Genomic DNA, 25,587 nt, shown 5'->3' on the forward strand with positions numbered 1-25,587 from the left:
TGCATCGGGTACAGTTCGACATATTTTATTATTACTTTTTATTGATGAGATAGAGATACATAGTTTGCAAAACAAAACATACGAAATCTAATAACAAAGCAAAGTCTACTGGCCTCTAGTCGTTGCCGGTGAGGTCGACGACCTCCGTCATCTTCCATGGCATGTGCGTCTTCCAGGAGGGCGCGGCGTCGAGGTCGCTAGGTCCGCCGGCCCTGACGCCGTCCGTTTCAACCGCACTGGTCGGCGGCCATGGTGGTACGGTCGCGACGTCGACGGGACACTCGCGGCTACGGCTATACCACCCGCGGATCTACGGCGACGACCCACCTCGCTAGAAATCGAATGAAATCCGTCGTCTTTTGTGTTTCCGAATTTTAAACTCGGCGAACTTGTCCGGGAGCCACTTGATGCCGAGTGGGCCGTCGTCGATGCAGAGGAGGAACTAGAAGCAGTGCTCCTCCTGCGAAGACGAGGAGGACGCAGGGACGGCGAGCGTGGGGCTGTAGCTACTGCACCACGGCGGCCTCTGCCCCGGCCCCGGGGGCGCCCAGGCCCACAGCCTCGACCGCCACGCCGGCCACCAGGACCCGCAATGGACTTCCTCACGGGCTTGGCTTTCGTCACCGAAGAGCTAGGCGACGCTACGGTGGAGCTTGTGGCGGCTAGGGTTTGTGTGGAGGAGTGGATGAGGAAGAAGAGCGCACGCCCTCTTTATATAGGCCGGAGGCAGGAGACGGCCGCGGGACGTGTGGCGTCGCCATTACTGCGTTGGCGGAGGTGGGCGGCGGCCGCTCGGCAGGCGAGGCATCGCCATTAACGTGGCGCAGACTGCCGAAGCGACGCAGTGGCGCCAGTCACTGGCGCGCCTAAGAAGACGCATCGACGCAGGGTCGCTGCCAGGCGGGCACGACGAAGCGTCCGCCAGACGCAAGCGAACACTTTGCGCATCCATGCAGCGTCCGTAGGACTTTTCATCGCCCCGCTGGAGCAGTGAACCGACGCATTTTTTTGCCGGGTGGACGCAAACGGTCGCTCAACGTACATTTGTGTCGTCCCGTTGGAGATGCCCTAACAATACTATGTAAGTCCGTACGTTCCATGAGAAGTCGATAGCTTGTCAATCCATCAGTGCAGATCAAAGAACTCAGCGGAAATAAGCCAAGGCTAGGACTTGCATAGGGCAGCGAGTCAGCGACTGATGAGTGATGTCGTGTGTGGAGCAATTCCGATTTGATAACACAAGTTGTTGACAAAGCCGGCCTGCCAATTGAACAGGTGAAGCCGGCAGGGGAGCCATGTATACTGCTATGCTACGAATCAACAGGTCGAGATGCTTAGGTGGGAGCCATGCTATGATAATTAGGTTTTTATCTAGTGGTGTTAATTACGGGTCTAGATTGCGTGGAACACATCCTACTGTAATGGCGGATTCAATTAGCACTAGCAGGGGAGTTGCTTGCTTACCTTTTCCCCGAACGACGCCGCCAATCTACCATACGTCGACCGCCGCGGCCAAGCCAGAGGTTGCAGGAGGGGCTCCAGTAACCGCGCCACCGCCACCGCCGCCGCCGAGATGAGCCCTCGCCAGCCATGCCGCCGGCTCATCCCTAGCCACCAATGGGTCACCGACAGGGCAGATCAATCATGAAGCCTTGCTCAGTGGGCTTCACTGTGCTGGGCCGTAAGCCGTAAGTAGCCGTATTGTCCATTAGATCGCGCGCTGGCCTCGCCGTCACGTCCCCAGGATGTTCTTGTCGCTGAACCCGTCCGTCGCCGCCTGCAGCTCCCGCAGCCCGAACTGCCGCACGTTCCCCAGCCGCGCCACCACGCCGCCAACCTCCAGGTCGCAGCAACCATCTGCATGTATGTACCCAACAATTCGCGCGGAGGCGGAGGTTTGCATCACTTACCGGAGTTTGCTACTCCTACTTCGGATCATCTACCGATCTTCTTGCGTCTTTTCCCTCAGAAACAGCTACGAGGAAGAAAGGGGCGCCTCTTTACATACATGAGGTCATGTGGGAAACCAATGACTCGTTTTCAACATTTCATCCACCTTGGCGCAGTCGTGGAATGCAACTGCTAGCTACAACTCCATGGAGGCTGTAACTAAAAAGCTGTCAAATGTTTCAGGTAATTTGGCAAGCTGGGGAGAAAATACCTTTGGCAGTGTGCGTCTTCAGATCCGTACGTTGCAGAGGGAGCTATGCGAGCTCAGGAGCATCCAAGCCGGTTTGGACTGTCTCACGTTGAACTCAAAACAGCGGAGAAGCTCGCAGAAATGCTACACCGGGAGGAGGTTATATGGAGGCAAAGGTCTCACGTGCACCGGCTCTCGGAGGGCGACAAAAAGACGCGCAAAAAGAATTGAATTTCAAAACTGTTGGAAGAGGATGGTTCAAGCGTGTCTGATGAATCAGCAATGGGCACTTGGGCAGCATGGCCAACTCTTTTGATCAGCAACTATGCTCATCTCAGGGGTACATGGTATGGCCCAGGTGCTAGACACAGTTCACAAATCACACAAGGGTAGATGAGGAGATGAACACGGAGCTGGAGGCTCCTTTAGACTAGTCACAATGGGAAGTATCATATACACTAATATCATGCACATGATACTAGTTTATGATACCAACCCCACAATGCATAGTATCATAAGATAGTATCATAGTATCATCATATTTAATGTTTTGTAAAATCTCAATGCAAATGTGTGTACATGATGTGTTTGCCTTTAAGTTTTCTAGTTTTACGTGATATGATGCGGTATCATATTATGATACCACTCTCATCTCTCACCTCATTAATTGGTGTGCCACATCAGATTTTTGCCAACATGGCATGCATGATACTACTTATGATACTCCCATTGTGGCTAGTCTTAAACCCATCGGAGGTCGGGAAGGCTTTGTATGAGATGTGCGACAGTCCGTTCTTCGGGTTTCCGATGACCATTATGGTGGTCCAACACGAAATTCAATTCTTTTCGCGAGTATTTTTGTGGTATTGTGGTGGTTCCGATGATTATGGGCTGAACTTGACCGGGTTCAACCGCTCGAAACTCGGTTATCGATCTCAGGCAAAATCTACGCGAAGTCACCGAAAAACAGAAGCATGATCAAAGGTTTGAGAAGGTAAAAAGTAGATTTATAGATATTTAACGATTGTTTGCTTTATTTCAATTGGCCATCACCTCTCACATATATATGAGATGCTGGACTCACCGTACAAGTTTTGGACATCACTTTAGAATGGCAAAACTATAGTCTAACTCTAGCTTTGAACTAGGCAAGTCTTCATCCGGCTTCGTACTAGACCTAGACCCAAGTATTTGTGTCGACTCCCACATAAAGTCATCTGGATCCTTTCATGTTGGAGTCAAATTTTCCTTTGTCTTTATGTGCTTGGTCAAATAGAATCTGGTCTTGGAGCCGTCCACCAGCTTCCGTTTGGATCAAGGTGGCCAAATTTTTGTCTTGGACCCAAGATGACCCAAAATCCTCCTTGGTCCTAAGATGGTCTAGAATCTGTCTTGGACCTAAGGTGTTCCAAAGTCCACCTTGGACCTACGGTGGTCCAAAATGTGCATTGGACCTTAGGTGACAATGAATCCACCTTGGAACCAAGGTGGCCAAACAATCCGACTTGGTTTTAAGGTGCTCACCAATCCGGCTTGAGTCTAAAGCGACCAATAGACCGGCTTGAATCTAAGGCAGTCCTCATTTGGCCTTCCCTCTTGGCGTGACTCTTGGATTCTGCAAGTTCACGCGCCTCCCTTCCTCGCCAAGCTACCTTCTTCCTTGGGTTGCCTTAGGCCAAAATCCATCTTGGAGCTAGGGTGGCTCAGATTCGCCTTGGGCCTAAGGTGGCGCAAATCGCCTTGGGCCCAAGGTGGCCTATGATCCGCCTTGGAACTTAAGTGGCCATAAGTCCTCCTTGGAACCAAGGTGGCCAACAATTCGGATTGCTCTTGAAATCTAGCTCAAAATCGAATGTGTGCATCTAACTTCTTAGTCTTCAACATGTTCGGCTTGCTTAGCCAACAGGTAGCCCAAAATTGGTGCTAACATATGCTCTTGTGTTTTCTAGCAAAGCTTGCATGCCATAAAATAATCCCTGTATATATTATCTAAGGACGATGCCTAAGCTCATCGGCCATGTCTCTACTAACAGTGACATATGTATATCAGTCATCTTAAGTGTTCAGATGGATTGCCATACATGGGTAAAATTTCGTCAAGTATTTTCCATTAATAGCGCGAGGAAGCATGCGTCCTTCCATAGATTCCACCAGATACGAGTTGTCGGATATGATCCTTACGATCCGTAGAGGCCATTCCCAGTTAGGTGGCCACTTGTTGAATTTTCGCATTACAGAACCGATCGGCCGGATAGCTTTCTTAAAGAAGTTATCGACTTTAAGTTGGGCATTCTTGTTATAAGTCTTAGCTACCCGTAACTTTCCCTTCTCGGTAGCCTGTAAAGCCGCAATTCTTTTATCGACCACTAAATCAATGTTGTCCATCAAGAGATCATGTAGTCTTTAGTTGATAAATCGTTTTGATGAGAAAACCTTAAGACGGCCAGATTCACCTCTGTGGGTAAGACTGCCTCTTGTCTGTGGACTAACTCGAAGGGAGTAACTTTGGTCACTCCATGTCTTGAGATTCTATGAGCCTAGAATGTTTCTAGTAACACATCATGCCACCACCTTGGATGGTCCTCGATTTTCTTGTTGACGGGCTTGATCAAAATTTCGTTCGTAAATTCGGCTTGTTCATTGTCTTGAGCGTAATAAGGAGATGAACTGAGCATCTTAATCCCATGTGATTCTGCAAATTGCTTTACCTCCTTCGTCATGAAGGACGTACCTTGACATGCAGCGAGAGTCGGGGGTAGGGTATGCCAAATCGATGAAAAATGTGCCCAAATATAAATTGGATCACCTCCTTGCGAATCATATTTCTGAGCTTCAGACCGTTTGGTAAAGTAATTAGTGGCTACCAACACAAACATATGCTCCTTTGATGAAGCTGGGTGTATCATGCAGACAAAATCAAGCGTCCAAACTTGGAAAGACCATAGTTTTATGATATACTCCCTGTGTTCCATTCTATAGTGTCTATAGTTTTTTGGCACGAAAATTAACGTAACCCCCTGTTTGGTTGCATAGAATTGAGCTTGGAATTAGAGAATCTAGAATTCGGGTCCTGATTCTACCGTTTGGATGTGCACAGAATTGAGTTCTGGAATTCGGGATCCAATTCCGAGCCGCCCCCCGCGCAGTACATTTTTCGCGTCGCCCGATTCAGAGCTCTGGAGCTCGGAAACGCGTGGAATTGCTCGCGTATCGCTTCGTCCCTCACCCCCCCCCCCCGAGTCATGGCCCTCGTCAATTCCCCGCAACTGGCCCGACGGCAGCATCTCTCCCCGCCGCCTTGTCTTCCCTCGCGACCGGCCCAGGGCAGCGCCTCCCCTCCGTCGCCTCGTCTCTTCCCCGCGACCGGCCCGAGGGCGGCGCCTCTCCCCGTCGCCTCCTCTTTCCCCGCGACCGGCCTGAGGTCGCTGGGAGCCTCGGCGGCAAGGACCTCGCGCTGAAGAAGACGACGCCGTGAGGGGAGCTGGAGGCGCGGCTCGCGCAGAGGCGGATCCAAGGGGGGGCGAGCGGTGGCCAGGCCACCCCCATGGTTCGGCCACCCCCAACGAAATGCAGCAGGGGCCACTAGTTGTATACCTGTATCAGTCCTAATACTCCTGCCATTAGCACAACTGCACAAGGCTTAATCCACATGTTAAGCGAGCAGACTAGCATGTTATCTGATGGGCCAAACCCAAAGCAATTAGGCAATGCCCAAAGGCCACAACTCCTCTTACGTGCTAGCATAGCTGCCTACGAAACCCATCTACTCGATCCGTCGATCATATTCTCCTCCTCGCCCGCTGACCAGCCGCACACGCTTTCTAGATTGAGCATCGCCGCCGCCATGACACAATCGGCCGGCCGTACAGCGGTACAGGACTCGAGGGTCGCTGCCAGACCCTGGTCGCTGCATCAGTGATTAGCGAAAATGTGTTACATACACTTTTCTGTCAAATGTCGACGACAACTAAGACCTGGCGCGCGCACATCACGCCGCCACGCTCTGTTCCTAGCCTGATCACTCCAAGGTATTGGTGTATAAGTACTGCAGATGCTACGTTCCAGTTTAATTACTGAATACAATACTTTCTATGTGGTAGTTTGTTTTGCTAGTTATAATAGTTTACTCACTATTTTGTACCAATAGAGTTGCTTGTCATGAAGAAGAGTACACTGCCAATTAGTAATTTTTTCAAGCTAGTTGGTTTGAGCTCCACCTCTACTGCTGAAAATGCTAGTCCACAATGAATTAACATTACAAAGTAGATGCTTTTTATGTGGCCATTGGTCAACTGCAACCATAGATCAAACCTTTTCAGAAATGAAGTTTATGAAGACATGTTTCGAAATAAAATGGGTGTCGACTTTCTTTCGAGATTACTATTAGATAGACATGTAATAATATACGACAATTACATGGTTATATACATTTTGGGAAGTAAATTGCTGCAAACATCAACATTCACATGATTATTGACTTGTTTGATAGGCCCAGTCGTAGATCTAAATTCAAATTAGTAGACATAATAATTGATATTTTTCGTGTTCTACCTATTTTATGGTCATTGTGTTCTTCGCCCCCCCTATGCTCAACTCCTGGATCCGCCCCTGGGCTCGCGTGCTGTTCCGCACGGCGTGCTCGTCGCAATCTGAGGCGCAGCTCGGCGACCCCGCAGCGGACGCGGTCAACGCCATCTGCGTCGGGATGGTGCTCGCGTTGGTGTGCTTGTGCGTCTTCGTCTGGAGTCTGGACGCAGGTGTCCATCCTCGATCTCCCAGTCTCCAATCAGATCTGCTAGCGCCGGGGCTCCAAAGTGGTTGTAGATTCCGGCTAGCGCAGGTGTCCGTCCTCGATCGCTCCAGTCTCCAATTATGTTTGATTTAGTACATGTGCATAGTCCAGATTTCAAGAACTTTGTTGTTCTGAATTATCAACGATGGGGAATGTTTGATTTAGCACATGTGCATAGTCAATATTTCAATAACTTTGTTGTTCTGAATTTTCAAGAAACATTCAATTCTACATAATGTGCATCCAAACATGATTTAGAATTCCATTCGTAGCGTTGATTCTACAAATGAATACCGTGCACATCCAAACAACAATTATGGTTCCATTGAAACCGTGGATTTGGTATTCCATCGCCAATTCAATTCGGAGGCAAATTCTGTGCAACCAAACAGGGCATAAGAGTATTTTTTACACAAGATCCCCTAGTTCAACGATTTGAGATTAACGTAAAATTTGGAAAATCCATATCTTCCTAACTTATCATAATAAATCCCACAAATCGAGATTTAGCATAGAAGCCAATGCTAGCTGAATGTCTCTCTTGGCACGTTTTGTACCCTGTGTAGTATATGAAGCATTCATTGATTATAATTGTCCAATAAAATCCGGCAAAGAGAAAAAAGAAAGGATAAAAGATAAATGGAAAAATCTACCAGAAAGCGCCGCACATGCGGCTCTCTCGTGCGGCGCATGCGTGTGCGTCGGATCTAAAGGAACGATCTAGATCACTTCACCTTTTTCCACCTTATCCCTTCATCTGAACTAGCCACATCCGCACATTTGGCTTCTCTTTCCCGTGACCCCGTCCCGTATTTTTTACTAGATTTCAGTGGCGAGAGATCGAGAGGCCAGAGACGAGGAAGGACATGGAGAGCTGAAGCCGGAACAGCGCCGCCGTAGTTTGTTGGGGCGCCGCGGGAGCAGCGCCGCCATTGCCGGTGGGGCGCCCCGTCGTTTGTGGGGGCGCCGCTAGAGCAGCGCTGCAGTCGCCGGTAGGGGCGCAGCCGTCGCCGATGGGGGCCGCGGGAGCAGCGCCGCCTTAGCTGGTGGGGCGCCGCTGGCGGGGGCGCCGTGAGATTCACGTGTGGAGGTTGCGGCCACGCCGGGAAGGATCATTGTCGCTGAGCAAAGTGGGGAGGCGCTAGGAGGATGAGGTGGAAGAACGCTGGGAGGTGGTCGCAGGCCAAGCTCGCGCCGCTCCGCGGCACATGCGCTGTTCCACTGCCATAGGTTCAGGCAGGCCGCCGTCGCAAACGATGGTAAACTCGTCAACTATCAGCGCTGCGGAACAAGCTCGCGCGAGGCTACGACAGTTGATTTTGAGCACACTGTATTTTTCTGTTGTGAACTATTAATCTCGTAGCTGGTGTGTGATAACTTGATAGTTGCGGCCAATTAATCTGATAGCTAGTCCTGGAATAATCTGGTAATTGCGACTTGTGGCTATTGTTACGATGACCCTGGTAATTTAATCCTGTAGCTCATACTTGACAATCTGATAATTGTGAATGATTAAACTGATAGCTTTTCCTGTGACTGTGATACCCTGGTAATTGTAACTTGTAGCAGCTGAGGTAACCCGGCAAATTAATCTGGTAGTCACGTTAAGTTAATATGGTGACTGAAAATAGTATATAATCAGATAATTATGTGATGATAATTTGATTATTACTGATGAAAAAAATATTACTATCAAAATATAGCAATATGAGATTTAGTTTCGAAAATCTTTTTGCGAGAAAGTCAATGGTAAAAACAAATGGTCAATAAAATCAATGGTTTCAGAGATATGACTTTTTAAAATGTAAAATCGAAGTCACGAAGTAAACGTATTCGTTTTCTGGGATGATATGCATGCATTGTCTGGCTTTTGCTTTCGCGTGCACGGCTATGACGTAAGCAAACCTGCTTTTGAGGTACGCTTTGCTGAAGGACTGCATGCAACATATCCGCCGCACAGCCTCAGTTCCCGTGCGGCGCCGCCGGGTAGCAGGCTCCAAGATAAATATATTGTGTTCACTCGTATGCTGCTAGAAAATAAAAGACGTGTGGTACGCACGGGCGTAACAGAAAAGGGTCATTTTTGATGAACCGGCAGATGCCGTGTCCCTCACAAAAAAAAAGGCAGATGCCGTCGACTTGCTGTCTCCATTGAACCTCTTTATCATGTTCAATCCGTGCCGCACATCATGCCACCTACGGTCTCAATTTCGTTTGGTGACGTATCCATAACACGTGTCATCCCTTGGTTGGCCCTCTACACGTGGAAGCCGGGCGGGTCCCGGCCACCCCAGTCTCCACGGAAGCAACGACCTCGGCAAGCAAAGCGTTCCCGACCTCGTGAAAATCCCAACGGCCGCGAGCAAACACGATCACGGCCGCGCGAGACCACTTCCCTCCTACCGCCGCCGATCGCCGACGGGAAAGGCCAGAAGGCCCCGCGCGCCTCGCGCTCACCAGACGCGGCCACGGCACCGCCGGGCGCCGCCGCCGCTAAGGGGAAAGGCTCCTCGCCGTCACCGCCGCCGCCGCCTCCTCCGAGGTCCCGTCGCACCACGGCCGTAGTCGCGATGGCCGCGTCCCTCATCGCGCTCGCCGTGGCGCTCCTCCTCGGCGCCAGCTCCCGGGTCGACAACGGCGCGGCCGCCGCCCCCGTGACCGAAGAGGGGCTCGAGGTCAGCTCCCCAGATCTTAAGATCTGCGAAAACATTTGGTTTCTGCGAGGGGCCGGGATTGATCTGGATCTGTGTGGCGTTGCAGATAACGTACGGGAGCACGTTGAAGCTGATGCACGATAAGACGAAGGTGAGGCTCCACTCGCACGACGTGGCCTACGGCTCCGGCAGCGGCCAGCAGTCCGTCACCGGCTTTCCCCAAACCGACGACTCCAATAGCTACTGGGTACGTCTCCATCCCATTCATATGGTCTCATTTCGTGGATCTGCTCTGGTCTCTCGTAGCGTGTAATTGCCGCCATGTCATGTTCCCAATTCATGACACATGGAGGTTTTGAATTGACCCTCGTCTAGATTTCACAAGCCAGCGTTGGATTGGATTAGATCGGCCGTTCATTGTTCAAAATGCAAATAGTCTCACCATTGTTGTTAGAAAACAGAGTGGAACAGCGAGAAACTGTGTCGAGAATGACAAAGAGTGTAAGGTCTGGATAATAAACACAAATCATTCGGCATCAGTTTTTCAATCCTGCATAGGTAGGAACGCTACTTAAATTTCTCACTTAGATTGGTTAGATAATTATGTAGCTATACTGATGGGACTTATCATCAAAAAGATAGATTGATCACACCAGTAGCATGATGAAACTGAAAGTGTAATATCTAGACTGCCAGTCTATTAGTTTTTTTTGTTCTTAACCCCAGAGCCCCAACCTAACGATATTTTCTGTCTAAAGAATAGGCAGTTAAGTGTGATACACATGATTTTCCTTCCAAGTAGTCTGATACTCCACCCTGAAGTAGGCAGGATTCTGATGCTCTTCCAAGATCTCCTATTGACTTGCTCTGTGCTCCTGCAGATTGTGAAACCTACTCTTGATTCATCAGCTAAACAAGGTGATGCCATTGAAACTGGCAGCATCGTCAGGTTGCAACACATGAGGACAAGGAGATGGTTGCATAGCCACTTGCATGCTTCACCATTATCTGGTAACCTAGAGGTTAGTCTGATACCTATTAACGGTTAATTTTGATACATTGAACAACCTGATATGCTATTTTTGCTTCAAATAATATATGTTTTTCATTTTGTAAGCCTCTTGAAATGGGTTTTGCTCTCTAGAAATGAATATTAGTGCATTACGTGATTCCCAGTAGCCATCATATATTCATATCTGTGATCTTATAAGACTGGAGAACACAGAAAAACATCCTGCCAAATGTTCAGTAGGATGTTTTTGGGCGAGACTGATTCATTCCGGGGAGGAGGTAAAACGGGTAGAGGAGGAGGAAGTGTCCGCAGTTGACCTGTTGCAGCTCTATTGTTGTGCCAAAGCTTGGTATTCCTAAATCTTGCGTTAAGCCCAGGACCTGTTTATGATCTGGATGTTTGGAGAATGTCTCAGCTTTTGTAGTGTGATGCAGATAGACATTAACCATGATCAGCTTTGTTACTTTAAATGAACTTGTGAGGAAATCATGTTAACAATGCTTTGCCACGGGCAAAATTGTTTTGTTATATTCTATGTTTCTTTTGCATTATTTTCTTGAACTAAGTATGTGCCCCTAAAGAATGTGAACTTCTACAGGTTAGCTGTTTTGGAGACGATGGGCAATCAGATACCGGCGACTATTGGATGTATGATTACTTATATTTTGAGATGAGATGCATGCTACCTATTTGGTTGCCTAATTCTAATCTATTTTAATGACTTCCTTTATGCAGGCTAGAAATTGAGGGAAAGGATAAGGTATGGAAGCGGGACCAGAAAGTAAGACTACGGCATGTTGATACTGGAGGCTATCTGCACAGTCACAACAAGAAGTACAACAGGCTTGGGGGTGGGCAGCAGGAGGTGAGTTCTATAATAATGGCAACTTATGTGCACCAATTGTTTTTTGTAGATCTGATAACCTTTTTTGGGCATATATTGACCTCATTTGTCCATGTGCTTCAGTAGTGCATGTTAAGAAACTCCAGATATTTATGTTAAGAAAAGTTGAATCATAGTATGCTCTGATGTTTGCCTGTCAACATCAGTTGCTTTTTCGAGAACTCTAAATTTCGGTTGCAGCCCTTGATCCTTAGATTATCAAGGAAAATCATATTTGCAGAATGGAATATTTATTATGATTTCACAAGCCAGTAGCCAGAAATTGGCTAATCCTAATTATTATTGCTAGAACTAGTTTTTTTTTTTTCAAAACGTTGTGGGAATGACCTTACAGCTTGTTTGGATCCTATCAATTATATTGGATTAATTTAATTGAACTCCAAATCACATTATAGGTTGATTGAAATTTAATTATACAAAACTCGAGCCACAGTTTTCTGTTTGGCTGCCATCAGGAATCCCATGAGCCAACATAAAAAAAAAGCCAAACCAAACAAACACCAACGGCCATATGCAGGTCTCTGGTGGTGTTCAGAGACACTAGACTTCAGTTGATGCTAATATTGATTTTCTATCTTAAATGTTGTTCGACATTCAAAAAATGATCCATGTTACGCAGTCCTAGCTGCCATGTGCAAAAAATAAAATTCTGTAGGTGTTTTACGTTTGAGGGTTTTATTTAGTTAATTCTCTGTTTCCTGAGTTAAAACATTATTTTTGCAGGTCTGTGGTGTCCGAGACAAGCGAGCTGAGAATATTTGGTCGACCGCAGAAGGTGTTTATCTCCCAGTCAGCGGAAGCAAGTGAAATCAAGCATTCTTGTGCGTTTTCCTGTTTTCCAGCGAGTTTTAACACAGCTGACATTTGTTTTTGTATCTTCATGCTTTTAATTCTAGCAACGAACTTGACACCAGAGTGATATATTGAATATAGAAGATCTGATGCACACAAACCAAGAAATTTACAAACGAACACTAGGTTCGATTATACTAATACTTTTATCTTCCATGTTGAGCAAATTTGGGATTCAATTGGGGGTTTGGATTTTACACTAACATATGGTTTCGGTAAGTTGAGCCTCAGAAGGCTTAAAGCATCTTGTAGTAGTGAGACAAAGAAATAAGATTTCGCTCAAGTTCAACTGATTGCCTAATGCGGGCCTTCGAGCCACGATTGATCGGGGTGACGCATTTGGTGCTCCTAGTGCTCGGACGCATTTCACAGTTTGCAAACATTTTTTTCATTACATATTACATATGTATGTTTTGAGATATAACATGAAATGGTTCAAAATAAGAAACGTGACTAGTGGGTTCGCCTTGCCCTCACCTTTCTCATTGCAAAGAAAGAACACCTGGTCGTCTAAGTTGCGGTTGGAGATTGAGGAGGTAGCTAGGATTGTGTAAGGGGATGGATGCTTTATACGTCGGAGCCAGCTGAAAGGATGGTCGCGCATTAAAACCAACACGCATGGCTTGGCGTGAACCTGCATCGCTGCGCTGTGTGCTATGTGCTATCGATTTCGTGTGCATAACGCGAAAGCGAGGCCGCCTAGAAGAGGAAGCTGGCAGGCTCGTTATCAGGCGGGTCTAAGACAAATAGGAGAGCGGGCCTGCGTTGCCGTCATGCAGACGTATTTTGATCGTAAATTTGGACCGTGTTTGTGTCTTCGTGGATAATCCGGTCGATTTGCGCCGGGTTGTTAGGTTGGGTGTAAAACTATTTTTCGATTACGCGATCGCCCTTACCAGAAGCTCACAACATCATTGAGGGTTCTTGCAAATAGTATTTGTGCTGATTTGGTTGGCAATCACTTGGTGATGGCCGAGGGCACCATTCCCTCAGGATTCTAGCTGTTAAGATTCAACAACTGTAATTAGTTTAGGCACGTCTTAATTATGTCCAAAGCATCGTACAGACGCCTGTGTTCGTACGGACGCCTTCTCGTACGCCAAGAGGCATATCTTTGTAATCAGGCACATGTACAAGGCGTCCCAAACTCATGTATAAATAGGGCTTTGACCACAAGCAATAGATCACAACTTGTACTCTTAATCTTTGAATTCTAAAACGTTATCAGCACGATTTTGTTGTTGTACGATCCTGTCAGCAGGGAGCATAGTTGATAGTCTTTTTTATCTTCTCCACTTCTGAAGGTTGGTTCCCGCAACTTTAAATAAATCTTATGGACTTCATGATTGTAAGCTCCCACCGTTTTGAAATGTTGGAGTCTTAAATGGGTCCATTCATGACTAGCTTCGGGCAGTATGATGGACTTTTGCTGTTCATACCTAGCTTTAAGTGATTGCCACATATTTCTTGGAGATTCCTCCATCAAATATTCAGATTTCAAATCTGGGTGAATATTGTGCCTTATTATGTATAAGGTGTATATTTCTATTGCTCGGCCAATTCTACAACTCCCTCCTCAAGAGGATCCTCAGGTGGTATGAGTGCACCTGCAATGTCACGGGATGGAAGACTAATTTTAACATCCATAGCCCATGTAAGGTAGTTATGACCATCAAGCGCTGGCTCTTCAAATTCATTGGCTGTCATTTTGTCCTACATGAATAGGAACCACAGATTAATTTACGTCTGTGTAAATTAAGATCATCATGGTTGTGCTGTAATAAAAACAAATTGCAAAATTTGTGAACTCAAGTAAATACTTGAATTTTAGTGTAGACCTCAAATCATCTATCATAGTCCGAAACATGATTTGCATTATTTTAGTGTATATTGATGATCTTAACATTATTGGCAACACACAAGATATTGATGAAGCACACAATCACCTAAAGACGGAATTTAAGATGAAGGATTTGGGTAAAACCAAACTTTGCTTATGATTACAACTTGAGCACCTTCCCTCTGGTCTTTTGGTTCATCAAACCGCCTATATCCAGAAAATATTGGAGAAATTCAATATGGACAAATCCTATCCATTGAAAAACTCCCATGGTTGTTCGATCTCTCTAGACGTAGGGAAAAATCAATTTAGACCAAGGGAAGAGATACTGAGATCCGAAGTTCCATATCGCAGCTGTTGGAGCGCTTATGTATCTTGCAAATTGCACCAGGCCTGATATTGCATTTGCAGTAAATTTACTAGTTAGAAATAGCGCAGCTCCTGCTAAACGCCATTGGGTGGGAGTCAAGAATATATTTCGATATTTCCAAGGTACAAAAGATCTTGGCATATCCTTTCAATTTTAGGGAAATCTAGACATTGATATGATTGGTATACCGATGCTGGCTACTTATCTTACCCCCATAATGCCAGATCGCAAACCGGTTTTGTGTTCCTACATGGTGGGACAGCCATCTCATGGAAGTCTTCCAAACAGACTTTGGTGGCTACATCCACAAATCATTCTAAAATAATCGTATTATACGAGGCATCACGTGAATGCGTGTGGCTTCGCAGAATGATGAACCACATACAACAATCATGTGGAAAAGGTTCTACTGAATCTCCAACCATTATCTTCGAAGATAATGCTGTGTAATAATGCTGCGTGTGTTGCTCAAATGCAAACGGGTTACGTAAAAAGCAATATCACTAAGCATATTGCACCTAAATTATTTTATCCTCATGAGTTACAAAAGAGTGAGAAGATAAATATTTTACAAGTCAAATCATGCGATAATCTCGCTGACGTATTCACGAAGTCATTACCAGCTTCAACATTTGAAAAATATGTTCACAAAATTGGTATGCGACGACTCCAAGATTTGCAAGGATCAGGAGGAGTATCCTCTGAACTATAACCCATTCAAACATTATATTACACTATTTGTCCCTTTTTGAGTTTACTCTCATGGTTCTCATCATACCTCCTCTTTTTCCCACCTGGGTTTTAAACGGATGTATACAAGGCATATTAATTGTTCTCTAAACTTACCGATGAGTTTTATCCTATTGAGGTTTTCTCATATAATTTATAATTTATCAAATGGGCAATGATCATTGTATTATTTTCTCCTTACTTTTCCCATGGGTATTGAAGGAGTTTTTAGCAACATATCAAATCATGTTCTCCTTGTATTTTTTCCACAAGATTTTTGGGGGAGTTATTCAAGAAAATATACGCTTGTGATCGAGACCAATATTTTCAACACTATACAAGGAATAAAGACATACGCGAAACAACTTTTTACAAGGGGGGGTGTTAAGATTCAACAGACGCCACTACCGAACCGACTTGAAGCAAACCGTCATTGGCAACTGTAATTAGCTTGGGCTCGTGTTAATTATGCTCAAAGCGTCGTACGGACGCCTGTGTGACGCCTTCTCGTACGCTAAGAGGCATCTCTTTGTAAACATGCACACAAGTTTTACTCTCGATCTTTGAGTTCTAAAACTAGCAATAAATAAAACTAGAGGGTTCCCACATATGCTCGGATCCGTAGGTTATAGGCATTAGAGGTGGAAGAACTGCCGTGCTGACATGGGCAATTCGCCGGACATGTCTATAATCCTACCATCATTTTTTATGTTGTTCCTCAATAGTAACTATGGTCTATGGATTTGGCATGCCAACTTTCGTATTTCCAGGTCTTGCAATAGCCCGTGCCCCGTGGTAAGGTGCCTCGTGTTCAGTATGAGCTCAATGACAGCACATACAGAATGAGATATTATCTTACATAAATGGGACATACCTGAGTGCGCAGGATTTGTGAAGCAATATCAAACCGAGAGTTGTGTTTTGACACATGGACACTATGCAAACTGCTGTCAAGAAAGATATGGATCCTGCATTTGTGGGGTTGCAATCCTCTTTTGCCCTTGTGCGAGGACCAGCTATCTGGGTTCAGAAGATTCGAGGGGATTATTCCATAAAAATTCCAAAGAGTCTGATTGAGGACTGAAGAAGGGATCAGTGGGCTGGGCATCTGCAGCTGCCGCAGGAGATGCATGGAGAACTCCGGGCTGGCTTTGTTGATGAGCTATGTTATTTGTTTGTATTCAGATTAAAATTTGGATTTCATATTTATATGTATTTATGATTGTGTTTTTCAAATGTTAGTGGATAGAGTATTGGCTCCCAGAAGTATATACTCCCTGGATGACCAGTACATTTGAAATAAATAGAAAATAAATTTAGAACTGAAATTCTCTCTACTTGTTTTTGGTACTATGGTTTCTGTTCGTGCAAATTTGTATGCAAATATCAACATGTATATTTTTCAACAAAGAAGACGAAGTTCAGTGCTTCAAATAAGCAACAAATTTAACACTTAACTTGTATTTTTTACACAGGTCAAAATATTTGTGTTTTTGTCCATAAAAAATTGCAAAGGGACATGAACATGTACATGTCCATACTTTTTTTTTTAAAAAAAAAGGCATTCATCAAATTATTTTTCACATGCAGGAGAGCCCAATTAGATTTCCGGGCTGTTTCAGGGAAACTGAGACCAGTAGTTTCAGAATCCCTAAGCCATCTCTCTCTGGTCCCTAAAACGATTTTAGGGCCTGAAAATATAGGAGTTCTACTGTAGATGCTCTAATATTAACAGACTGGTATTACATCGCAAACAGAGTGGTCTTCTGGAAGCTACCGGCTGACCACAAGTATTAAGAGCAAAGAGTTGAAAAACTGCATCTGCAGCAAATCAGAGCTATGCTATGAAAATATGCAATCACTAAATGGCATGTATACCTATCCTGTAAATAGCAGCCATTGTAATTTGTATTTTGCCACTTGCTGGGTCCTGCCTAACAATAAAGTGGAGCATGAAGTAGGAAAAGCATATGCCAGAGTGAGAATTGAGTAAGCATGCTCGATTGCAATGGGAACTGAATAATTATCATACTACTACAATTTGTTCATTGAGAAGTTCCCAATTGGAGCATGAGTTATGGCATGCCAGTTGAAAACAACTGTCAACATAGGCAACGATATGCAGTGAACCATAACCAACATCACAATAAGCAAAGAAGTATGCTAGACAGAACAGAGAATCAAATGATCCTTAAAAATATCAAACAACCAAGTATCAAGCATACTTGATTGCACAGGCTGCAGCTCCAAGTGAGTCAGGAAATTGAATAGCATCATACTACCATTTGTTTTTCCAATATGAGCATGTGCAATGGCGTGCCAGTTGAAAAAAACGGTTGACGATATGCAGTGAATAACCATTATCATAACTTTAAGCAGTATAATCAAAACATTCTTGTTGCTTGAGCACGTAAAACAGGGACTGAACTAATTAGCATCAATGCTCAAGTTCCACTGAAGCACAAGCCAATATAACAAGCATCCAACATGAGTAGGACAGAAATGTTCTGCTCAAGACACGGCTATAGAAAATGATGAACAGATGAATGCTAGATAATACCTTCACAATTTATACAGCTACTATAAGGAACAATAAAATCTTATCACCTGTGAAGAGAAAACTGTAGGTTTGGTGTACAAACATGAGGTGAACATTTTCAATGGAGTTGTTATATATATATGGCACTAAAACAAAGTGGAGCACTGAATAAAGCTCGGCATTTGGAGAATGGCGCCATCTTTGATAGATCAGTGGAACAAAGGAATAACCAGTGTCATAAAAGACATGTTTTGCATATAGAAGGCTGCTAAGATATATGAAGGACGCTTATCTCTCCACACATTACATAAACCAGTGTTATGCAAACAATGATTCAATACAAAATATGAAAAGCATACTTATAATCTAGATTGTGTCCAAATAGGATCCACACATTGCTATATGAAAATCACTCGTTACTGAAAGAATGAAAATCGAAACAAACAATGAAGAGTTGAAGACATGTCAACACTCAACAGTCAGCATGATATACTACTACTGTAACCCTTCTGATCACCACAATGTTGAATTGCACAGAAAGGCAATAAAGCAGCAAAATCTAGACCAGCCAGTTGACACTTCTATATGAATGACCGAGTGATGCACCATTTGATGCACCACTAAACGCTGTAGTACAAACAGGAGTTCCTAAACGTAATTCCAACAGTGGTAGGACAACTTAGAAGCTGCCCTACTGGTCAATACAAATGCTGAAGAGTTCTGAACTTTTATGTTCCCTATGAAATGCATACTGAAGATGGTTTGATGTACCAATGTTGGCTGAACATAACCTGGAAGCTATGCTACTGGTCAATACTGAAAATGAAGAGTGCATACTGAAGATGAAAAGAGCTGTTGGTTTGGTGTACCAATTTCAGGTGAACATAACTTATAAGCTACCTGCGCTGGTCGATACTGAAGGAGGATAATGAGTTGTAAAGCTTTTTTCTGTTCAACTGAAATACGTTTGCTACCTGATGATTTAAACAGTGCTGCTGGTGTTAACATTTTTTGGGGGAAAAAAGGCCTGGCAATAGGAGCAGTAAGGGAGACACCCAAACATTCAAATTAGCTAGCAATGAGAGAGAGAGGGTTAATCGTAGCTGAGGATATAAGAGCTATGCTATGGCAAGCAGAATGGAATAACCAGAGATGATGAGAGAGCAATATGTATATTCAGCAGAAAGATTTTCTCATTTTTTTTTCCGAATCATGATAACATAGTCTTATTTGTCTATCGATAACACATTCAGTTGGCCGCGGAGGAGGTGTTTTCCCCGCCAGCACCATCATCCAGAAGACCGTACAACACACCAGCATAGGTCTCGGTGGAGCCTCTGAAATATACCTCCTTGAGCTTGGTGAAGCAGCGCAGGGTGAGCAGCGAGTCCGACCCGGCCTGGTGGCAGGTCCCAACCCGCTCTACCCCGAGCAGCTCCCCGAGCTTGCTGAGCCCACCGTGGAGGCTGTTGCAGTAGCGCATGAGGTGCTTGATGTCGTAGAGCACGGGGAAGTATACCCTGACGAGATCGAAGAAGCCCGGGATGGTGTCGGGCAGGTTCCGGCCCGTGAGCAGCTTGACGAGGTACCCGAAGTCGTAGCCGCTGTGGAAGGTGACCCAGTGGAGGTCGGCGTTGAGCAGCACGCCCGACGACATGAGCAGCTCCGCGAAGCGGCCCGCGTCGGCGCCGTCGGCGGCGAAGCGGTCGAAGTCGATGCCGGAGGCGCGGAGGAGGTCGATGGAGTCGGCGTTGGCCGGGTCGGACCGCGGGTCGAAGCCCCGGAAGTTGAACTGCCACGCGCAGGGGCGGTTGTCGGTGCCGAGGAGCGGGAGGGCGCCCGTGGAGTCGGCGAGCGTGAGGCCGAGCTGGATGAGCTTGAGCATGTCGACGTTGGCCTTGAGCGTGGCGTAGTTGAGCGCGTCGTTGGTGCGGAAGGCGCCCACGGGGCGGCAGACTATGCCCGGGAACTCCGTGTCCATGGCCACGTAGCGGTGGGTGTCGACGGCGTCGCGGATTACGGCGAACTCGGCCTCGAGGTTGTGCGCGTAGACCTCGCGGATCTCTACGTCGGCGGGCTTGGAGGGGTTGGAGGGAGAGGTGGTGGTGGCGGGGGGTGGTGAGGTTGACATCGGTGTTGGTGCATCCAAGGGCGCGGAGGGAGATCTTGTCGGGGAGGGTCGGGGCGGATGCGGGGCGAGGGTTAGGGTTTGCGAGCGGGGAGCGGCGGATCGAGCGCGGTGGTGGGGAGAGGAGGACGAAGGCGTGGTGGGGTGCGGGCTGACGGCGGCGGCCCGGCGGGTCAAAGCAGGCGGAGAGGGGTGGTGGTGGGCGAGGAAGCCATGGGAGGAGGGCGATAAGAAGGGGAGCAGATCCAGGGAGGGGTGGGGAAAGTGGAGGAGGCGGTGCAGCGAGCCGAGCCGAGCCGCCGGGACCTTGTCGGGCCCACCGCCACGTGGCGGGGCGGGTCCCGTTCCGGGTCCACGTTGCTGACAGCTGGGCCCTCCACGCCGCTGGGGCCCACAGCGTCAGGGCTCTGCTCCCACCACTTTCCTCCGAGATGCCGGTTGGTGCGTGTGAGCGCGTCCGAGTTGCAGGGACGTTCACGGCGGAAACGCGATAGGCATGTGCGCCATTTCCCGAATATCTTTTCCTTTCCGACGCGTGCGTGCGTGGTCTTGACAAGTCGTCGCCGGAACTAAACCCGTTACCCGTGAATTGTGGCCGTAACTGAAAAAAAAGGGAAACCGTTTCAGGCAAACCCACCACGGCAGGCCGTAAATGGATAACCTTGCCCACATGCCTTCGTCCCAATTATCTGTCTCGCGCATTTCGTGTTAGAGATTCCTGCAAAAACCATCTGATCAAAGCCTACCCTGACACACATTTTTACTTTAGCTCTCAAAATAAATTTATATGAATTATTATTATGTATAGGTATCGCCAGAAACTGGGAGTACAATACTTGTATTCCATCCGTTTCAAAGTAAGCTGCTTAAATTTTTTCTAGGTGCGACCCACTGAAAACATGTCCACATATAATCGTATTTTGAAGCAGCTTATTTTCGGACGCAAGGACTATCAATATTTGTTGAACAATTGTCTGAAATATTGAGAGAAACAAGGAAGGGTAACGAAAGAAAAAGTCATTTGAGAGTTGAGATGTTTCGTACGAAACAGAAACAAATTTAAAAATATAGTGAACAACTCTTTTTAAAAATTCATTTTGTGACTCACCTATGGGAATTTTTGTATGTTAAGAGTCTGGAATAGAAACAAAATTTAAAATATAGTGAACAACTCTTTTTTTAAGTAGTCTACGGCTCCAGTTGGACAACATTGGTCAGGGCACACTGTTCCACCCTGTCTTCAACCGCCTATCGGTGCACTATAACCGATGGAGTGGGTGCGCTTTCCTTGCACCGCCGAGCATTGCCCAGCGGGACTTCTCGTCATGGGTGATCCGCTGGGCATTGATCCCAATGATCCTCTGCCACTCAGCGGCCGTGAGGAGCCAAGAAGACTCCTCCGTTGGCGCCCTCTAGCGGGGAGATGTCCATAATGTGGTCCACGAGGGTCGCGTTGACCTCCTCGTAAGAGGTGAGAAGCACATTCCTCTCCTTGCTCGGGCGGTGTTCCTCTCCTGGCAGACCATCTTGTAGGAGGCTGTAATATCCCAGGTATTGGGGTTACAAAAATAGAGGAAACAGATGTGTGCATTGCATTCATGCATAGAAAATCCGGGGAATTTTTGCGCTTTCAAATAAAACCGTCAAAGGGATCGAAGTTTCTCTTGCATCGGTGGAATTGAGTTAGTCATCGATATGAGTGCGACAAATTTCGACATGATCTTTGTGAATTCATGTGTTTTAGGAGGGAAACAAGTTGAATTCAAACCAAATATGAATGACATAGAATTCAAATAATAATTTGAACTTGGATTCTAAACAATCATAAAAGAATACATTATTTGAGTTGTAGATAATACAAACTCACAATAAATAAGAAATTCAAATAATTATTACATCTATAATTATTAAATTATCATTTACAAGTCCCATAAAAGAAATTCAATTACAAATAATATAGTGTTAGAAATAAAAGAAGTTACAAATAAATAAATAAAGATCCTATTCTAATCTTGATCCCAATCTTCTCATTATCTTTCCTTGCCTGCCAAGGAAATATCAAAGACAAAGGAAGTATAAGTATGAATAAACATTGTCAATAGAAACTAAAGCCTCAGATTATTTTCACCACCAAGGTAATTGGTAAAAGCTTACTGCCATGTACATCCCACCATAGAGAATCTCACATAGAGAGAAAATCCACTTAGCAATCAAAAAGAAGTGTTCAACTTTGAGAGGAAGGAACCGACAATGCTCATCTACAAGGGGGATGAACCCCAACGGTGGAAACTTGTAGCTATTCAGATGAGGACACCCAGCTACTTGCTGGCCATGCAATGGGGGAGTCACCCATTCGGGTGTCACCATCCCAGGGACTACCCAACAGTATAAAAGCCAGGCCATCACAGCCAGCCAAACCGTTTGGTTCACACCTCACACTATATTCACTACCAGCAGCCCTTTGAGCACATAAACGCATCAGCAGCTCAGCTAGTAAACATTTGCACTAGCTGAATCAACCAAAACATCAAGAATATGTCAGCAGATCTTAGCAATGATCAACCAACCAGAATACATCTATATCTTTAGCTAGATCTCAGGAAGAATCAAGAAGCTAGGAGGAGCAGGCTGACCACAAGAAGAAGGTTATTTCAGATGCCAGAAGACCAAGCTACAGAAGTGCAACAGGTTGGATAGACAACATTTTCATAAAAGCATCTGTTCTTAGTAGCATGTAAGGGGAAGAGAGAAATAGGGAAGCAACAACATCTGCAAGTTCAAGATCAGGAGCTAGAAATCTTTATACAAACATCTAGAGAAATATCTATCTGATCTTATCAACTATATATAAAAAGTAAGCACAAGAAAATACAAAGTAAGTGAGTAAGATTTCTCTCAGATCTTGCATAGTAGTGCTATGCTAAATCATCACAGAGATGAAAAGGCAACATGGCAGTATATGTTCTTATTAAACATTTGTGCCTGAACCTATGCATCATGGGCAGGGCCAAGAAACAAGACAAGATCTGTTCTTATCAGTTCTACGTAAATAGAGGCTATCAGAGCAGCAAGCCCATGAATAAAAAGAAACCATCCAGTACATAAGGTACATGAATTTAGCAACACACCTATTTTGCACAGCTACATGCCAATAGTTGCTATTCCACACTTACAAGTGATAAAAGGGATCATTATATCATATGGGTCCATCAACAAAACCCAAGAATGAGGCTATAACCATATCAATGAAATATCAAGAATACACACATGATCGGAGGAGAATCTCATCATCTCAAATATGCAACATAAATCAGAAAATACAACAGTGCATTAATACTATATCATCATCCACTAAAATGCATGCAGCATGATAGCAATTCAATTAATAAGCACGGGCCTACATCCAACATATATGTGTAACCCAATCTTAAGTCAACAAATTTGAATTCCTATGTAAGCTGTTCCAAAGTTCAACAATGAACTTAACCATATTTAACTTCAGTTTTGACAGTAATAGCAAAACTACAAAGCACACATATCATGGATGATAAAGCCACCCAACTTGAGACATCACATACAGCAGCAAACCAAAGACAACTCACAGTATTTTCTCTTTAGTAGATGTATCTATCTATCCGTTAGAGTATATATTCACACATACATACAATAGCAGTTCGTTTCTGACAATGGTTCATACCATTAGCACAACCACATCATGAGTGCGTAATCGCCACACATGTTACCTACATATCCAGCAAACCACCATACCACCAGTTTGCATAAATTCCATGACTCCATCCCATGTACCAGAACACACCAGCCACGAAAATAGCAAGGTGATTAGGAGACCATTAGTGCAACTACAGCCACATAGAAGCCCAGTACTCCGCAGACAAAACATCAACAAATCACCATACACAAGTAGGGAGAACTGAGATTATACCGGGAGGATGCGGTGTAGTAAAACAGCAGTAAGTGGTCGAGGTTGTCGACGAGGTCGACTAGGAGCTCGGGGAGTTCGTCGAAGAGGTACAGACCGAGCCACGGGAGCGCGCCAGCGTCCGCATCGACCAGCTGAACCACAGCTAGGGTCCCGTGTCTGCGCGTGTGTAAGCGCTAGGAAGCGTCGTGGCGGCGGCTGTTGAAGAGAAGTCGATGGCAAAGCCACTCCGGCAGACGGCGACACCAGAAGAGGCCGGCAGCGGTCAAATCGACCGGCCACCGCGAGGTTCCTGGGGTCGTGGGCGAGCGACCTAGGCCAAGAAAATCAGATCGAACCGGAGGGAGTTGTAGAGCTAGTCGAGGCGATCTAGAACCCCATCACGCCGGAGCTGGAGAGGGCCGGAAGGCGTTGGCGTGGCGGAGCCACGCCGACAACCGCGCCAGACCCACGGGATAGGGTTAGCCATGGTGTTGTGCTCGAGGTCGAAATGGTGGGGCGTTCGTAGGGGCTCGGTGGAGGAGAAGGTGGCGGAGCTACGCCGACTGACGGCGGCGTCGGAGACGGCCGGCGATAACCGGAGCGACGACAGGCGGCGGTCGTATCGCGGAGGCGTGCTGGGTGTCATGTGCGAGAGGTGGGGATCGATCAAGAGAATGCAAGTGGGGGCAAGGTAGCGTGTGTGCGTGACCTGTGCGTGACTGCACTTTGGGCTGGGCTCAAACCGGTTAGTGCGTGGTACATCTGTTAATATACGCGTGTGCTATTGACCCAATTCGCTCTAGCCAAACTAGCTTATTAATGTGTACACGGATGTATAGGACTAACATGTGCTTAGTTTACTAATATGTGTAGGTTTCACATGTTTTATAAAATTACCACTAACCTAATTTTGCATTGATAATTTGTGTAATTGTTTGATTATGATCTGGAGAATATAAAATTAAATTACTCTAAGCAATCAAACAAACATTCTAAAAATACAAATTGTACATTGAACTCTAGAAATATATTTATTACGCTTAATTTGAATTTAAAATGTTAATCCAACCTTAATCATGTTATAATATATTTTTGACACAAATTCATAAATATATTTTTCACAATTATCTAATATGGTTTAATAAATAAAACACTAAAAATAATTCTCTTTCATCATATTAGCATCAATATTATTATTATGGGATTTTAAAACCCTAAGTTACATTTACCTTATTTATATTTTCTTTTAAGTGATAAAAAAATAAGATAAATGCCAAACTCAATAATAATGTACTTAGGATTTACTGAATTCAATTTGCTCATCAATCCATTATATGACAAATAGGAAATCTTAATTCCATAATTCCAAATGCAACCCTAATTCTATTAGGAATAAAACCCCAACTCCATCATTTTATGTGAAACTCTAAAACCCTAGGAATTGTGAAATGCGATCATATGAACTTAACATTCACTCATAGATCTATAAAATTGGCAACTAAGTACTTGTTCTTGTTCCCATAAAATACTAGAAGCCATAATACTTATAAGTTGGTATTTCATGTACGCATCTAAATAAAACACAGATGATCAAGTAGGGTCAACCAAGTGTAAACCCTAGTTCCTATCACCAAAGCCATCATCCTTAATTATCCTTATTTAGCCTCACATCATTGTGATGAACTCTAATAGCAACCATGTCCAA

General features: G+C 45.3%; 2 protein-coding genes across 2 annotated transcripts; one reads left to right on the forward strand and one right to left on the reverse strand.

Annotated features, from left to right (window-relative positions):
* Window positions 1-9,502: 9,502 nt before the first annotated feature.
* LOC124682498 (stromal cell-derived factor 2-like protein) lies at window positions 9,503-12,508 on the forward strand. Its single transcript, XM_047217171.1, has 6 exons — window positions 9,503-9,607; window positions 9,693-9,833; window positions 10,468-10,608; window positions 11,197-11,246; window positions 11,334-11,463; window positions 12,226-12,508. Exons 1-6 carry the CDS (start codon window positions 9,503-9,505, stop codon window positions 12,307-12,309), a joined length of 651 nt encoding a protein of 216 aa, XP_047073127.1. The 3' UTR covers window positions 12,310-12,508.
* Window positions 12,509-18,985: 6,477 nt separating this feature from the next.
* LOC124682499 (probable CCR4-associated factor 1 homolog 7) lies at window positions 18,986-20,091 on the reverse strand. Its single transcript, XM_047217172.1, has one exon. The coding sequence runs from the start codon at window positions 19,961-19,963 to the stop codon at window positions 19,082-19,084; it is 882 nt and encodes a 293-aa protein (XP_047073128.1). The 5' UTR covers window positions 19,964-20,091; the 3' UTR covers window positions 18,986-19,081.
* Window positions 20,092-25,587: the final 5,496 nt, after the last annotated feature.

Source organism: Lolium rigidum, chromosome 1 (assembly GCF_022539505.1).
Source record: "Lolium rigidum isolate FL_2022 chromosome 1, APGP_CSIRO_Lrig_0.1, whole genome shotgun sequence".
Classification (NCBI taxonomy): Eukaryota; Viridiplantae; Streptophyta; class Magnoliopsida; order Poales; family Poaceae; genus Lolium; species Lolium rigidum.